Source organism: Battus philenor, unplaced genomic scaffold (genome assembly GCF_028537555.1).
Source record: "Battus philenor isolate CCGP_79_NKW_IND1 unplaced genomic scaffold, ilBatPhil1.0.hap1 SCAF_7, whole genome shotgun sequence".
Lineage (NCBI taxonomy): Eukaryota > Metazoa > Arthropoda > Insecta > Lepidoptera > Papilionidae > Battus > Battus philenor.
This window is the reverse complement of record NW_027181737.1, coordinates 1,264,267-1,283,612: the sequence shown is the minus strand read 5'-3', so window position 1 is coordinate 1,283,612 and position 19,346 is coordinate 1,264,267. Positions and strand designations below refer to the sequence as shown.

At 31.7% G+C, this 19,346-nt stretch overlaps 1 protein-coding gene across 1 annotated transcript in view; it reads right to left on the bottom strand.

Annotated features, from left to right (window-relative positions):
• The window catches only part of LOC137931131 (very long chain fatty acid elongase 7-like), a 38,832-nt gene extending 19,862 nt beyond the window's left edge, over nucleotides 1-18,970 (bottom strand). Inside the window, exons 1-2 of the mRNA XM_068774530.1 lie at nucleotides 18,871-18,970; nucleotides 4,950-5,140 (exon numbers count right to left, since the gene is read on the bottom strand). Of these exons, the coding sequence (XP_068630631.1) occupies nucleotides 4,950-5,140; nucleotides 18,871-18,970 (291 nt within the window). The remainder of the gene's footprint in view (nucleotides 1-4,949; nucleotides 5,141-18,870) is intronic.
• Nucleotides 18,971-19,346: the final 376 nt, after the last annotated feature.

Below are 19,346 nucleotides of genomic sequence, written 5' to 3'. Positions count from 1 at the left end.
TTAATTATATTACAATCTTTAAAAAAGTTATTTTGCATAAACCTACAAAGGTTTCTAAGCTAGTATGACAGATAACGCCTCTGTTGTTCTAGTGAAATTTATATATTTTCGTGACAGTTCATGCTGATTTTCAATTGAAAATAAAACTAACTAAGACGTTTAAAGTTGGGGGACATAAAAATTTATGTAAATTATAAATACATAGCTGGCTCACATGGAATAGACAATATTGTGCGTATTTTTATAATTGAAAGCATTTTTCGAACAGTTGGAATAGTTTCAACGCGTGCAAAGTACAGTCAGTAGAAATATAAAAGAAAACAGATTTCAACTGACGAAATGAAACCATTGTATTGTTGCAAGATATTGCACGTGTTGTTACTCCAGAGGTTTGCATTGTTGTAAATACTTAGTTATTGCAAAACAATATAATTACCAAAATAAGTAACGCAATTGCGATCTGATATTTAGTCTAGAATCTTCATTGTTCGTAGATTTGTTACGTATTAAACTTCATATTCACACGAACATTGAGATATTGGATGAATTATAGGAAAACATACACGAAAAACTAAAGAAAAGTTTTTTTGGCGGCTTTAAACGTTGGATACGATACTTTTCTTCAATCTTCGTAAAACCGGGACATATTATGTCTCAATAAATAATCACAAATAACCGTGTCGTTAAACAAAATTGTATTTACTAGATTTTGAACCTGAAAATGTAACATTTTTAATTATCTTTTTAAACATATTTTTACATAATGTACGTATGTATATGTATCAACTAACCGGGAGGTGTAAATAAAATTAACCCTTTTCACTCCAAGGCTTATGTAGTATCGATAAAATTTAATTGAATTATAGTATCTTGCGATTCTAGAATATGTTTCATTCATTCGTGATTCAAATATTTTAGTAACAAAAATCTTTCCTGTTTTAAAATTTTCCACAAAAAGAAGTATTACGATGTCGAGAATCACTCGACAGTGGAGCTTGTGGAACAAAATCAGTGTCGAGTGACACTCGACATTGGAGTGGAAAGGGTTAATAAAGAAAGGTGATATAAGTACTCATAAAAGAGAAACTAGGTCAATAGACTTATTAAAACACCTTATATTTTGGTAAAAATTAAAACGACTTTTACGAACTATTATTGTGCATAAATTTATTTCATTCCATACAAATGATTTTAAATTAGTAATTTTAAATTTTAGATAATAGTTTCAATAATTTCTACTAAGTTTGTATGGACCCCCTTAGAGTAAAAACCTCCTCCAAAGCTTTCCATTTTTCTCTATCTTTGGCAACTTGGAGCCTCCCGTGACCTGCCGAACCCACGATCTCGTCAGCCCATCTGGCATTAGGTCTACCTCTCGCTCTGGTACCTCGTGGTCCTGTCCATTTTATAACCCTTTGTGTCCACCTCCTATCATCGCCACATGACCTGCCCATCTCCTCTTTATTTGGACATAAGAGGTAAGAGCGTCTATTACACACGTTTTTTTGTGGATGGCTGTGTTCCTTATTTTATCTTTTAGTTTGATATCCAAGTAGCTTCTCTCCATTCTTTTCTGAGTGATCTGTATTTTGTTACTAGTCTTCATAATATATTTAAATGATTCCGTCGTTGACCAGTTGACAAGCAATAACAATCGAAGCGAAGATTCGAATGTGCAATGTTTCTTTGCTATCCCGATATACATAGGGAGCACGTTCCAGAGACTAAACGATAACTAAATCATAGTATTGAGAAGAAAAGATTAAAGTAAGTGCCAAGAAAGAGACATTTAAGTAGCAGATTGATTAATAATTCACTGAACTCAAGAGATTTTTAATTTTAATTGGCTATTTTTAAGCACACAGCCTTGATATCGTGCGCCGAAAGAAATATTTTCAAATTAAGAACTCTTTTGGTGTATAAAGTCATAAAAACGATATTTCCTCTTACGTGCGATCACTTTTCTCTTTAATTTTTTTCGGTTTGATTGCAATGTTGAATAAAGTAAATTTTTAATGTTGTGTCCAACCATTATTCATACGATAACTGTTAACTTATGTGTACTGCTGGTGTATCTAAATAAATAAGATTGGTCGAGAAGCGAAGGGGTTTTTTGTGTGTAGTGGCTACGAAAAGACAGAATTAAAAATTTACACATACCACTTGTGAAAACACTCTTTCTCCGACTAAATATTAAGTAATCTAGTCATTATTATAGGTGACCCTTGGACCGTGAAGGATAAGCGCGCTCGACCGACTCCGTGTTTTCATAATAAATGACGCGAACTTATCAGACTGAGTTCTACTTTGAGTGGCCAAGGAGATTGTACATTTCTACCCTTTTTGTTTTATGGCCATTTATGTACTTTCATCGTCATTTATATCTTCTTCTTTTACGCTGATGGAGGTCTTCTGCAAAATATAGGCTTTACCCAAAGATCATCGTGATGACTGGTCTCTCTCTATTCCAATTGTTGGTAGCCTTGTGGGGCTCTTACAACTTCGTCGAACTCAGGGCTCGCGGGTCGAAGACAGTGAAAAAAAAAAAAATGTGGAGGTGAGACTACCCACGCTGCATTTACCTTCTCGTAGTCGCTACTCGAGAAACTTTCGGCTCCAACAGCCATCGGTTGCACGAACGATGTGCTCTACACACTGTCAGTTTAGACAAGCAATTCTTCGAACTAAGTCAGTCAGTGATCTCTACATTGCTCTATACGTGAAATTGAGCTTTCTTATCAGGCCTGGTATAAATTACCATATATTATTAAGTAAATCTATTTATAGCATTTATTTGTTTTATTTTATCTAAATGTATATAACTGGGTTTGTTGTCTCATTTACATGATTAATATTATAATATACATATCCAAAATTTTTACGTTTCATTCAAAAGAGCATTTTTTGAGTTTTTGTCCATTTAATAGACCAGCGTGCCGCGCCAGTGGTTGCTTATTACTTATAATGCATACATGAACAGAGATATTTTGAATTTTATTTGTAAAGTGAAGTTGCATTTGGTAGAGATATAAGTGGGAAGGTAAGAGCGAAATCTCTACATAATCAGCTGAAATCCATTGATCGAAATTCAGACTATTTTGACTTTTAAAGATTTTTTATTTGAATGAAGATATTTTGAATTGAATTGAACTGAATTTGTGGAATAGGCTTCTAAAGCATCACTGGTGAAGATGATCAAAATTTGTTTTGGTAAGGACAGTAGATTCGTCAGTTGAGGTGAACATCAATATATTGCAAAAATCCGCCTTAATCCTGCTATTAAGGACTCGCGATAAATTATTTCCTAAATAAATTCAAGAAATATATTAAGCACTGGCTGTTTTAAAACGTATATTACTCTATTTTAAAGTATATTCATGATAAAGTTTCTAAATTATTTGTATTAATTTTAAAAAAATTGCTAATACAATCACGTTTTACAAACAAATGTAAACTTAATTTTTAATTATAGTAAAGTTTAACTTTCACTTTGACTTTAGTACAGAGCGCCTCCGTGCCCTTCCCCAGTGCTAATTCGTGGAATGCTGAGAAACTAAATCTCATCGTATAGATATACGAACAGTTGGTATTTTAACGTAAATTATCTTTTATCTTTTTTTTAATTGTTCATGTTTCACTGATGTTTGACTTCATAAGAGGTTACTAATCAGGTCAACAGTTCCTCTATTTAATAATTATAGTGAAACTAGAAATATACTTGAAATAAATTCCGAGTTTCTATTTTTGTACTGAAATCAAAATTGCTGCGAAACAGAAGGATATTATATTTTTTTCGTTATCTCTGAACACGCATGATTGTTAAACGGATGTGTTGCAATCCAATTACAAATATGTCTGACTGTTCGCAGAACGAGACGAAGCTCAAGAAATATTTCATCGAAATCCATTGTGAAATTTGACATATAATTACGTGTATGTTTTAATTAAAAAACATTAAAATCAGCCAGTGACATGGCACATATATTTTTTAATTAATACAAAAAGATTAAGTTTTGGAATCATAAAAAGGCTTTTATTTGACAAGGAGAGTCCCTCGTGTACCTGACCCTGCGGTGGACGAGGCTATGGCGCACCTGATCACTGCCTGTCTCATATTTTAGTTTCGGTTGCAGCAAGTCGAAGAAGAAAGGAACAACACATCACATAGACAAAGAGAAGAGTCGCTGGACCCACATAGAAGGTATGGCCCTTCTGCAGTAATCTAGATGGGTCCATGTCCAGGATGCAGAAGGGCCATAGGGGAGACCATTAAAAGGAACAAGTGGGCAAAAAAGTGTAATAGACAGTCAAAATAAATATTTAAATCTGTGATAAATGTAGTGTGAAAATAGGAAAGTTAAAAATAAAATATCAACAAGTGTAAATGTAAGACAAAAACAAACAGAAATAAAAATAATGCAAAACTGAACAAAATAACAAAAAATAAACTTGTGGTATTCTGGTAGGAAGGCGATGAAAGGAAAAAAAGAAGGTAATGAATGATTATGAAAGAATGAAAGAACTTATGATGTAAATGAATAAATTAATTACATTGAGAAGTACAAAAAATGAGAACGCAAATATGACGAAAAAAAAAAACTTGTGTAAATAAACCCTGTGTACGCAAGACAGGAGAAGTTCTAGAGGCCCTTAAAAACGGGGGCCATAAAAAACTCTGACAAAAGGCTTATAATATTAAAGGCCTAGCAGCCATTTATTTCCCAGTTATCTCCTACCTACTAAAATGCCAGTTCACAGGGCCTTGTCAGTTACTTTTGTTCATCTTCGTATTTTCTAATTCTTCATTCGATCTCGTAAAGAAATAGCGAGCTCTATGGCTCCATATTTCGTTGTTGACTTTATATTAAGCTTGTTAAGGAGGGCCAGAGTGAGAGGACCTCTCTATTTCTGTAAGTCATTATTATACACCTATATAAAGAGATACTCACTTCATAAAACATGTAGGATGATAGAAGAACTTGAGCTGCGTTATATCCCACAAGGATGTTTTGTATCCTGAATGGTTTCTTGTTTGCCATCCAGAGGGGGCCGGCTACCATCACGAAGGAGAGGTACACCACGACCATAGCCAGGGTTGGCAGTGGGGTGTCGAAGAGAAACCATCCTTGGACTCGGGGATCTGGAAGATAATAACTTTTTTAAAATATATTTTTTTAATTTAAACATCAGTTAATTGGATAACATGTTTTAATTCACATAGGACTGTTATACAGTGATCACTTGAGTACGTGAGAAGAATTACACTTGAGTAAGTCATGAGAAGAATTATACTAGAGTGCGTCTCGAGAAGAATTTCACTTGAGTGCGTTATGAGAAGAATTACATTTGAGTGAGTCATGAGAAGAATAACACTTGCGTACGCCATGAAGAGAATTAGACTAGAGTACATCATGAGAAAAATTACACTTTAGTGCGTCACGAGAAGAATTACTTCGTACCGCCTAACATTCCTTGACTGTTAGGCGGTACGAAGTTCGCCGTTTGTGCCTATGAGTCTTCGCGCTTCTGTTTGCTCGTACCTTTATAACCTCGTTGATCTTAAACCAACAAATCCAACTAACGATGTTTGTATATAAAATGATTGATATATTATTACTTATTACTAAATTATATACAGAATGATTGGCTATAGGCTTGAAAGCTTTACAGGCGTGAATGCAAAATACATATGTGAATGCATATATATATATATATGCATTCACATATGTATTTTGCACACACACACACACACACACATATATATATATATATATATATATATATACAATCAACCTGTATAAAATTACTCTATAAAATGTTACATGCATTTTTCTAGATATTGACTATTTTTTGTATGTAATAATTTACATCATGAAAACGCTTTGTACTTGTTACGTTAATAATTATTTTTAAATAAGGTGTACCATATATTAATTGACAGTAAATACATTAACCCTATTAAGGCTTTTATACCTATAATCAATCACCCTGTATACAGCACTATGTTAAAAACCAGCGAAATTTAATACTTATCATATCGATTAATGTTACAAAAAAACCACATGGCATATTGTAAAAAAACTTTAAATTGAAATTAAACTCAATAAAGTAAAAAGCTTAAAAAGAAAATAATTTCGACAAGCGAAGCCTAGCATTAAGTATCAAGTTGTGTAACTTAAAAACTTCAAGCGTAATGTTGCGGCGGAGAAAGTGGTAGAATACATCTTCTGAATAGGTTTTCACTTTAATATGTTTAAGTGACAAAACGAGCAATATCTTCACTTGATGTGCGTTTAGCGGTATACAAATTTTTTCTTACCTGAGGCTTCTTTTTTATAAGTATTTATACTATATATGTACGTATTTATATATATATTTTATATATATGTACACTTTAACTACCTGTTATTTATAATTCTACTGTTTCAATACTATGGTTGTCTGGAAGAGATTGCCTCATATAATAAGACCGTTTATTGTACTTTTTTCTTCACTATTATGTAAATATGTATATATTTTGCAGTATGTACAATAAATAACATAAATAATTAATTATTATAAAATATCCTGTGCTGCATTAAGTATGTATTTATTACCTAAAGATGTTGTTTATAATATTTAAGTGACATTACAAGAAGGTATTTAATGCTGTACGTAGTTGTTCTCAAAAGAGTAACTTATTTTACGAAATGTAATGAGTTCACGTAATATAATTTGACAAGTAAGAAAAGGATCAATATTTAGCCACTTCCAGACTCCTCTGTGTTTGGCACTAATCGGTGTAACATAACTCCTGAAGATGCCCCGTGGAGGGGTGAAACAAGTGTTGAGTAATTTGGCGGTGGCGGTTGTGTGATTTGCATTGTTTGCCGCATACGCATTTATCAGCGGGCTGGCGGGTGGAGCATTTTGTTGCACGACTACTACTGCATGTGCGGAAGTGGCTAAATATTGGTCCTTTTCTTACTTAGGATGGACTTCCGCAAGGTAACGCCTTATTCCATTAAATATAATTGGACAAAATAAAACCATACTAGTTTACCCAGATGCTCTCTGCAAGGTATAGGCCTTCCACAGAGTTATCTATGAGAGGATGTGCAATAATCGCCACGCTTAGCTGGCGGGTTGGCGATTGCAGGGTGGTAGTATGGTACGCAGAGGATGCTACTTGCCATTCTCTAGAAACTTGTTTGTAAGTAGAGAATATTATATGTAATTAATGAATAAAGTGTGAATTAAATAAGGTTGTATTCCGGGAATCTAACTCTTCTGCCGCTGGGATAGTACTACACGCCCATAGTGTTTACTGTTTACGTAAATGAATGTTGTTGAGATTAGATTATACCTTCAGCGTTTTACAAAAGGTATATGGCTGATATCATAAAGAGGTTTAATAAATAAATTTTTCATTTTATATATAATTAATTTAATACTAGTTTTTTTTTTCAAAGTAATCAAGAACTGAGAAAAATGGTGTAATGATTATAAATAAAATTTTTATATTATTAATATAGTAATTTTTATATTATTAATTAATATAGTAATTTTGTGTTTGATACGTTGGCTTTTAAAAATAAATTTATTACAGGAGTTTAACATGCATATGTATATATATATATATATATATATATAATAAAGACTATCGTAACTTTAGATTCATTTATCACTTTATTTAATTAACTTATGTGAGACATATGTTTTCAGAAACAAAAGTAATAAAAATGTATTTTTTGACAAATAAAAATTGAACGTATAAATATAGAGTGCCTGTTCGTAGGTGCAAAATGGTTAAACGTGTAGCAAACTTATCGGCAAAAAACTTTAAAGCTTTTGCAACCATATATAATAATCCTATTTAAAATAATCACTCTGAAATAGATTTTATTCAATCATTTTTTTATTCGAATAAGACTGTGCAATAAAAATATAGTAGTAAAAATTCATATAGTAAACAATTTTTAATTTTAAAATATAGTAACCCTAATCACTTTTGTACATGGTATACCATATAATAATTGTCTACAAATGAGTTTTATATTCACATATAAAGCTTTGACATCTAAAACCAAACATGCGTATAATTAAAGAAATGTTTAAATAAAAGTCCTGAAGCAAAAGACTTCAACGCGTTCGCAAAACGAAAATCGCCCAATAAAACCTAAATTTTAATATAAAACATTACAGCATGTTTAAATATAGAACATAAAACAGGTTTAAATATAAAAATAGATTAAAAATGTTGCTTTGCGTTTTGGTTTCGAAAGTAATATCTCATTATAAAACCGGATAATGTTTTATTTAACACATTATGCGTTACGATGTATCGAGAAATCAGAAGGTGAAAGCTATTCATGATTGTTTAGAATCTATAGTTCAATCTATGTACCGTCTAACACGTGAAGGTATATTTATGAACTTATAAAGGATGATTGGTTATTACCCTAAAAGCTCTAAATTTGTATATGGTATTCCCTATCCAAAAATCAATGATTCTAAAATTAGTAAATAAAAACTTGTTATTGTTTTTGAGTTCAGAATTTGTAATGCCGAAGGCATAATATAAAAATGATCTTTAGACAGTGTGGTTAGTATTGAGTGTAAAATTATAAAACCTTTTTGGTGACAAATTAGCTATGTTTTCACCACTTTAGAGCTTTTTGCACATATGTACAATACTCCTGTATACATTTTTCTTTTTTTTTCTTTTGTGTGAATTTAATATAGAAAATAGATCTAGGTTACTGCATTCTCTAACTAACTATATGACTTTATAATTTATTAAAAAGTAAGTCGATTTTTTTAAAATAAAATTAACATTAAAGTTTCAGTAGAAAAATAAAACTTTCGATTTAAAACGTGTGTATTTACATAGTCTTTAAATGTAAAGTTCTTTGTAATGTGATTATTGAAAAAAGGAATCTGTATTTCATTAGTCCAAATATTTAAGTGCACGAGGGTCGATAAGCAACCCCATGAGCGGACTCTGTGCAGGTGGTGATGGGCCTACAAGTGGTGGAAGCGCTCAAAAAAGGTTAAATGGACCTGAACAGGCAGCTTGTTTTCTAGGGCGTGACCTTCAGTAATGAAAATAAACCAAGAAGAAGAAGTCAAAATATTACATTTTACAAAAGTAATATAAACAATATACTACCCGGCATTTGATTTGGCACATCGGATATTGTGTGTCTCAAACGCGTCCAGTCTCTATTAGTACCAATATCGCATAATTTTAAGAAAAAACAAAATCACCAATAACTCGACTAATATCGTTCCGCAACCACCGCATTTGCCTGATTGGGCTCCATGCGCTTTCTGTTTATTCAGCAAACTCATAAGACTAATGCAGGAACGTCATTTTGACACGATTAAGCAGATATATACAGAGTTGAAGAAGGTATTGAAGGTTCTACCGAGAAATAACTATTCCGATTGTGTAAGAATAAATTAATAATCATTATTTTATAAACAAAAATCACCTTTTTTACTAATCACAGTATTATATAAGTTATTAATAAATATAATTTTTGTAATTTTTTAACATTACGTATTTTAAACGTGTTTAATTTCGGCTCGTGAATAATTACAAATTTTAAAAAGGCACTCATCAAAGAGGTTGGCTATACATTTCCGATGGGGTATATTAAACATTAATGTGTTTTTAAACGGTTTTATTTAGTTCGTTCCCGTACGGAATTTATTTGTTTATTTATTTAAGTCAAAAGTAGAAATTGAAATTTAAACACCTTCCCGTTGTTAGATTGATCTGAAATTTGGTACACACATTTAATTTAGATGACAATACAATATAATAAAATCAATAACATTATAAATCTAAGATGGCCGCCGATACAAAATGGCGGATTACATATATTTCCTTAACCCCCTCAATATGGGTATCAAATGAAAGGGCTACACTAGTAAAACACGATGATTGTGTCAAAATTTAAAATTCAAAATGGACGCCGTTTCTATATGGCGGACTAGGTACATATTTTTCCACAACCACTACAATATAGAAAAACCGTTTAACTTAAAAGTTTTTTAAATGTATTTATTTATACTGCTTTAGTAGAAGGGGTGTGTCGAAATAATTATTATATTAATAAAATAGTTGAGTTTAATATTTAATTAGTGGAATATTTTTACATTAATAAAATAAAATGTATTATAACTCGTAAGATACAAATGAACGAATACAGACATATGTACATGAATATATCCGTTAAAAAAATAATAAAACATTAATTTGATAGCGCCTAATGGCGGGCTAATAACTTTCAAAGTAATTACAATGTATATTTCACTCCGGTGCCTATATGGGTTACTTTTAATAGCATAGCAACTCCATACAGAGTTTTTATCAACTTTCTCCAATTTAATAATAAATTGTCGTGCGCTTAAATATAATAGGTGAAATGAATATGTTTGATTTTTAAACCTAGTTTATTTAACAGTTTTACTTAACATATATATATATATATATATATATATATATATATATATATATATAATTACTAATTTATAACAGTTTTGACTTAGAATTAGCTGAAAAATATCGATGATTATTCGTAGAAGGGATTTACGCCTGAACACGTTGACGAGGAAGATGATAGCCAAGAATGATCAAAGAAGGCGCATCCATATATCTACAAAGGGTGATTATAATTTACACGATCTTAATGCAACAGCAGCGACCTCATCACTGATGGCGTCCGAGTTCAAATCGGCATTTAAATTTCGAACGTCGAAGAATGATTTTAAATAAATGTATTATGGCTGTACTGGCCAGCAATAAATAGCATGAAAGCTATAATTATATTACGGTATTAAGAAGTAAATATAAATTAAGCTAGTAATATATTAGTAAATAAGGAACTAAATTGTAAATAAAACACAATAAATAGCAGTACTGTAATGGTAAAAGTAAGGAAGTAAAGAAAGAAAAGAAAATGTTTGCATAACTGATAACTAAAAAGAAAAGAAACGAAAGGACATTGAGTTTCCATGCCAGTGGGAATAGAATATTAAATGAACACAGGGTAATTGGTTACAATTACCCTGTGTTAAACTTTTACAATTTTACGTGAGTTATCACGTAAATTTTTTTTTAATACATGAATTTATTGTTTACTTTTCAGCGAAAAGCCTTTACACTTATTTCAAATCACGTTGTATAAAATGATCACATTTAAATATGTTATTTTTTTTCTTTTCTTTTTAATACGACAGGCAAATACAAAGTCAACAAGGATAGATAGTAAACAATAATTATACATAATTATATATATATATATATATATATATATATATATATATATATATATATATATATAATTATACATAATTATATATATATATATATATATATATATATTATTGTCACTACTACTTGACACATAATTAGGGAGCAAGAGAGACCTAAAATTCGAGACATAAAAGATATAAGGCTTTGTGGTGACAAAGAAACTACAAATTCAGCAGTTTAATGTTTTCACATTTATAAATCATCCTGTATATATGTAAGAAACCCATTGTCCGCTTAATTCCATGTAAATATTTGGAAGCGCCGAAAGCACTGCTCTCGGCACAGATGGCCTCCACGACAGACGAGAAGGATTTCACTTTCTAATGAGTAATTTTTTTACTTGCTTTAATAGGACGTTCACGGTATAGTAAATGTTAAGTGTTATAAACACTTGTTATAAATTAACTCGACAAACATATTTTTTGTGTGATTTTGGAGACTTTCTATTCATATATCATTTAAAATTTTTATTGTATCTGCTTTCGTATATGCTTCTATTTCATTTTTTACTTATTTTGTACATTATATTAGTGGTATAGTGTTTTGACTCTTCTTCTTCCTTCCCTTTTCCCTTTATTTGGGGTCTGGTCTCCTTATCAATTTGCGCCAAGCCACTTTATCCTGGGTTGTCTCTGCGTCAAGCTGAAGGGTTCCCAGTTCCTTTCCGATATTAGACCACCACGTAGCTTTTGGATGCCCTCTCCCTCTTGGGAATTCTGGGAGGCTTAAGGCAGTTGTGGTAAGGTGGTATAGTGTTTTGACTGTTTGATTAAAAAATGTATTAAACTATTAAAGATTATTCTGAAGATTCTGCATTGTCGGAATATTGGCACTAGAGATGTGATGGTAGTCTGCATGTAAGTTGGAGATTATAAAACCTTTTGACAAAAGAACTCTCGGAAAATGTTATATATAGTCCAGTACCCTTTAGTAGTACAAATTCACCTTACTTTTTGATCAAAGAGTGTCTATCTCTTAAGTTAAAAAAATGTTAATATCAAAAAGAAATTCCATCTCAATTAATAGTTATAATAAATCAACATAAACAGCAATAAAAACCAAACTAAAATTATTCATATAACGTGAAAGTTTTAAAAGGTTATATACGATATAATTATATATTAACACGAAAAACATGATATAAATTTAAAAGCCTTATTTAGGTCCGTTATAAAATTCAGTTTGAATTGAGAATGTGCATTAAATTCACATTCCGCTAAATTAACAAGCTAATTATCGCTTCATAAAACCTGTAAACACATTTACGGTTTATTCAGTTATACTAACAAGTCATTTTAAAGTTATATACTTTACTTAACTTTTGCTAGTTTATATTACGGTATTTATTTATAAATATGCAGGTTGATTGACTATAGGTGTAGAAGGCTTTAATGGAGTGAATGTAAAGCTGATTAGCGAAATGCTTTAAAGGCTTTTTTTGTTTCTCTTCTTCTTCTTCTTGAAGTGCCTCTCCAACTAGTGGAGGTTGGCTATCAGCTTCCTGCTCTCTTCCTTATTTTTGGTTCTGCGTAATAGCTCAGCAGCGCTGGCGATTCCGGTCCACTCTCTAATGTTACGAAGCTACGACTTCTTTCTCCTACCAACCTTCCTTTTACCAGCGACCTTTCCCATCATGATAAGTTGAAGGAGATTGTATCGTTGGTGTCGAGGAACGTGTCCCAAGTAAGCGATTTTCCTTCGTTTTACTGTGAGCATTAGTGCGCGTATATGGCCGATTCGTTTCAGAACTTCGACGTTGGTCACCTTCTGAGTCCAGCTTATGGACAGCATGCGTCTATATGTCCACATTTCGAAAGCCTCTATACGCTTACGAAGGTCTTCCTTTATGGTCCAGGCCTCACATCCGTACAGTATAATAGGCCAGATGTAACAGTGAAGCAAACGGGTTCGTAGCTTGATGTTGATGCTGCGACTACATAGCACTTTCTTCATCGCGTTTTTTGTTTCTAGTCAACCTGTATTATGTGATCACACTGAAATATGTTATATATATTATTTATATCAGAATGCGATTGGTCAATAACTTCTAGTAGTAGAAAGTCTACAAGGCCAGAAAGTAACATCTGCAGACACTCACAACACTGCAAGCGCTACCCACACAGCTCCAGCGACTACTTCACCTGCTACACTCTATACAGGACATCGCGTCATTTACAATAGAATAAAACTCTACTCACTACACCACAACACCTGTTCTTAGTGGTCAGCCGCCTGCTTCCTAACCAAAAACAGCGTGTGTGAACCGAAGTTGGATCCGGATCCACCTTTATCCAACACTACACAGCTCTACTCGGGTAGAGCGGTTAACTATGTGCGAACTTCATCGTACAACTGGAATACGTCTGCCAAGCTTCTGTTTTATTTTTAAGTTCATGGACCCTTCCGCTCCATGAACTCAGTTCCGATGAAGCTGTAAAAGCCTCCGGGCTACTAGTATCAACTTCAACCTTAACCAAATCAAGCAGATACTAAACAATAACTATTTTTGAATATTTAGTAATTAAAATTTGGAATAGGCTCTTTCTTACACACATTATGTTATTTAATATTTCTGAAAATATTGATTTTTAGAAATGGTGTAGCAAAAATAAATTGGCAGAAAAAAGTGTATATTTATATATAAAAACAAGAATTAAATCGTGTTCGCCTATGATAGAGATCTTCATCAACTCGAAGTTTTGAGTTACAAGCGTGTTTTTCTCTCGGAAGATTCCTCAAAAACTCTATTATATTTTATTTTAGATCACTTTAACACCGCAGATCATACTGTAGACGTGAGTAAAAAATATTTTCCTATTTATTTACTTTATGTTATATATGTTATTAGGGTGACCGGAAAATAATGTCGCTATCTTAAGTTAAATTCACACGACTACATTTTTAACAAGTTTTTGTTTCTAATCAACAATATATTCACATAAAATCAATCGGTTTTTCTGTAAAATTTGTCGACAGAAACGAAATTACTTTCCTATCCATCTAATATTTAGTCTCTGGATGCAGGAATCAATCAAAATCGATCACTGTGATGATATTAGGAGGAGGCCTATCACTTAGAGTAGGTATTGGCTGACATGATGAAAATGATGAACTATTTAATTTGTGATGAATGTAATCATATCTAATAGAGTCAGGCGTTACCTCGCGGAAGTCTATTCTAACTAAAAAAAGGACTAATATATAGCTACTTCCGCTATGCAGCAGTAGTCGTGCAATGAAGTGCACCGCCCGCCAGCCCGCTGATAAATGCGCGTGCGGTATACAATGCCGAACACAACTACCACCGTTAATCTACTCTATATGTGTTTCACTTCACGGAGCATCCTCAGGAGATGTTAGACCGACCAGTGGCAAACACCGAGTCGACAAAAAACGAAGTCGTCAAACACTAGTTATATTTAATGAAATCAGGCGTCACCTCGCGGAAGTCCATCCTAACTAAGAAAAAGACCAATATTTAGCCACTTCCGCACATGCAGTGGTAGTCGTGCAATAAAGTGCACCGCCCGCCAGCCCGCTAATAAATGCGTATGCGGCAAACAATGCGAATCACACAACCGCCACCGCCAAATCACTTAACACGTGTTTCACCCCTCCACGGGGCATCTTCGGGAGTAATCCTGCATGTGCATGTGCGGAAGTGGCTAAATATTGGTCCTTTTCTTACTAGTTATATATTAGTCCCTTTTTTAGTTAAAAAGTAATTATATTATTTTTTAATGTATTACAAGAGGAAAAAATCAAGGATAGATTATCGATATTATAATGCAATTATCTTGCTGTAGCGATTAAAAAAAATTTGCATTCACGCAATATTGAGTCACGTGAGGAACAAAAAGTAAGCAAGACTTAGCGTTTACGTGAGAACTTAGTAGCAACGGAGTTAACAGTATGTCAAGACATAGTTACTTAAGTTGAGAGCATAGTTCGCAAACATTTTTTTTATTAACACCTTTTTTACATTTTATTAACATAGTTAACTATACAATACAGGATGATTGGTTATAGGCATAAAGGCTTTCAAGGTATTTATAGTCGTTTAATGCGAATTAATCTATGGTACACTCTATCCAAAGGTTTCAGAAATATTAAATACGTTAAAAAAAGCGTTTTAAAAAAATAATTTTTCTACATTTTAATTTATTGATTGTTTGTTTAGAATCTATATCACGATAGGCAAATTTATTTGAATAGGCTTTGTACTTCCAGAAGTTATAGGTCAGTCGCATTCCGATAGAAATAAATAATAGTCGTAATAAATTTTAGTGTGATCAATTTAAATAGTAATATATGTATTGTATAGTATGATTTCACTTACAAGCAATTAACCTTTATATGAATATAGATAGTTTGTAATTTGTATATATATATATATATATATATATATATATATATATATATATATATATATAAATATATACATAAGTATAACTTTCATATGTATGAATTTACCATATTAATGGTATAATAAATAGTTGTTTGGAATTAAAATTTGCGGTCGAAGTGTACGAGATCAATCTCATTATAGACATACTTTGAACCAAAAATCCGGGCGCGTTTGCAGCTGTCGTCGCTTAAGCTGAAGGATGCTATCGTAGGAGAATTTAATGCCATAGTTTCAGTGAAATCGGGCTCATTTGGCATTTATATCTTGAAGATCTTAGATGATTGTTAGTAGAAAATAATGTGAATAAATATATATACGTACGCACACACACTTATATGTACATATATATATTAATGTTTATAAGCATAAAGAAACTACATTTATTTACTGTGGTTGTTGATAGTACTGTCAAATGTAATTGTATTGATTTATTACAAAATTTTCCTCTGAGAAGATGATAAAACTATAAAATGAAAAGAATCTTTACGATTAACTTTAAATGTCATTTCTTTTGTTTTCAGGTGAGACATTTGTATAACTTTATTTGTATAAAATTTAAAACATGCCAATGTAACCTAAGTACATACTAAAATAAAAAACAAACTTTATTTTTAGAAGCAACACCTTATTTTTTTATTGTAAGATCAGCAAAGTTATATATATGTATATATATACACCTATATATATATATATATATATATATATATGTATGTAGAAAAATATAAACTAAATTATAACTATATATTACCTATTTTCTTTAAATTTACTGCTATAATATATGCATAATGCTTTCATGTATAGATTTCGACTTCAGACTAAAAATACAAAGATATATTAGCATAAATATTAAACTGAAATATGAATGTCATAATTTTCCTTGACCCGGTTGTCTTTTTTCTCGGTGGGGGCCTTAGAAAACGTGGTCTAGTTGAGGAAGAAGCTACGCGGCCGGTTTGTGGCGTATCCACGATATCAATAAAAATGTAAATTATATTCACGGTATATCCACACGAAACTTACTGTATTTTCTTTTAATTTAAAATATTGAGTTCAGTAATTGGTACATAGGAATATAAAACATGAAATGTTTTACATGAATTTCATCTATAAATTGTTTTATTTTTCATTTATAGTGTATATTAATTTTGCTAAACATATTAAACAATAAATGTCATTTTAGTTTTGTTTTATTTTTCATTTGATCAAGTAAGTTGACTTTATTTGACAAAAATAAATTTATTATCTGTAAATAATTATTGTCATATTACATGACGTGCAATTCGTAGTTTATTTTTAATAAAATTAAAATAATTAAATCACAGTACTGCAAGTAAACATAAGATCCTACTATCTTGTAGTCAACGGTATGTAACTATAAGAAATTGGAAAAATTTGATTATAGAAAGTACCTCTTTAAATTCTTAATATATTTACTCTAATAAATACGAAAACGGCTCTACCGATACGTCTAATTTTATTTTGACGTTTCAGTAAATCAAGAAGAAATTTCTTAAGGAGAGAAAGAAATGAAAAACTTACTAGGAAAATTGCGAAACGAAACGTCACTATGTTTTTCCGAAATAATTAACAAACTAGATTAAAAAAAAACAAATTATATCAAATTTTCGATGAAAATCAAAGATATATTAAATCAAGTAAGGATTATATTCGATTGAAATTAATTAGATCTGTACTTCCCCAATATTATTCTTATGACTATAATTAATAAATAAAGTGAACACTTTAAACTGCATGTTTTTGGTGGACTGCGACGTGCTGAATACTTTTGATAGTATAAAGTCTATCGAGGCACGATTTAACAATCTAAAATGTTTTAGTTGGAAGTGGAATTTAGGTTATACGCCAGTCTTCAGGCTTTATACTGTTGGGTTTAAGATATCTACATGGAGAGAGCTTTAGTCTACTATATTTTGGTGATATATTACAGATATTTCGTTCAGAAATGTAGCTGTGTTTTTCATCTGTTATTATAATAATGGAAGATCATGGAAGTAATCTAGTACGAAAATAGCTTCAGTTGTGTATCGAACCCATAACAATAACTGTTCGAAGTAAAAAAAATTCTAATTTTTTTTCAAATTGATTCCGCGACAGATATATTTTTTTGTAGAAGTCCAATAGATTATAAGATTTTTTATTATAAGTATTTTAGAGTGATCACTTTAATTATGGATTTAATATATATTGATAATTTATGGGGGAATATACCGTACTCGCCAAGATTGGCAGCCGGATTGGTGATCGCAGTGTGGTATTATGGTACGCAGATGACGCTACTGCTCATTATTTTGATGCATGTTTGTAAACAGTTGAAAGTATATATAATTAATGAACAAAATTTTAAATATTTAAGGTTGTATTTCGAGAAACGAACCCGCGACCTACGATCGCAAGTTACAGTCCTTACCCCTGGGCTCAGTGTCTTATTATTAAATCCTTATTACGCAACGATTACTAATAAAAATATTAAAAATGTAAGACTTTTATAACACAGTAATTATAAAATCGATGATAAATTATAAATCCTAATATGCTTAGCTTGGTTGAAGTCAAATGTAGGACAAGTTAAAACTTATGTTTTCATTTACTCTGTAGGTTGTATCGTAAAAAACTGTTCTATTATCCTCGTAATTTTTCAACTTTTTTCTGTAATAGAACCTTCCTTATGTATTAACGAAAATATGTTTAAAATAGACGGAGTTGGCTGATCATTTTCCAGTTTTTACTTGGCAAAAGATTTGACTTATAATATATTTATAGTTATATATATATATATATATACTTTTGTAATTATTTACCTATCAACTTAATAAAAATATCTGACTGTTGACTAGAGTATACAGGAGCAATTTCATAGTTTATTTGATTGACAGTTATATTATCTATGTCAGAGGATTCAAAATCTTTTGCAAACTACTCTATATATACGTAGGATCAATTTTGAAAGTAGCCTGGGCTATTAAAATTTACCTCTAGGAGATATCAGTGGAGATATGTCAAGTTTCATAACGTTATAATTTAACTTTGTGTGGTTTTATCGGAATGTACTAGTCGAAATAGAAACATTTTTTGAATCGCTAGAATTGTAAAATAGATACTATAGTGTATGTTTTTGTGAATGTTTCAAGATATATACCTGACACTCTCTCGGCAAGCATCCAGTACTTGTTTATTATCGTCGTCCAATTACTGTCCGAGTAGTAGTCGTCAATAGCGATCTTCACGAAACCCGTCATCTTCACCGTTTATATCAACACTTCACACACGTTCAGAAACGTTCGGAAACACGATACACACACAACCCACTTTATTATCCGATGTAACACACGCAAATTTGCTTGATGCAAGTTGTTACCTGTAAAAGAAAAATAAGGTTTATTAAGGATATGATTTAAATAAATCGCATTCCAAATTTGAATTTTTAATGCCCACCGGTAGTCTATGCCCGCTATTAACGACATCATTCGGACGAGTTAATACGCTGGCATAGGCACATCTCTTTGCGGCGAACGAAAGGGAGTGCCTGAGCTTTGCGTGAAAGTGCGCGCGCGCCGGCCTCTCGGACGGAATTGAATCTCCCGCCGACTTCGCGCCAGTGGCGGCCTCGTGCCC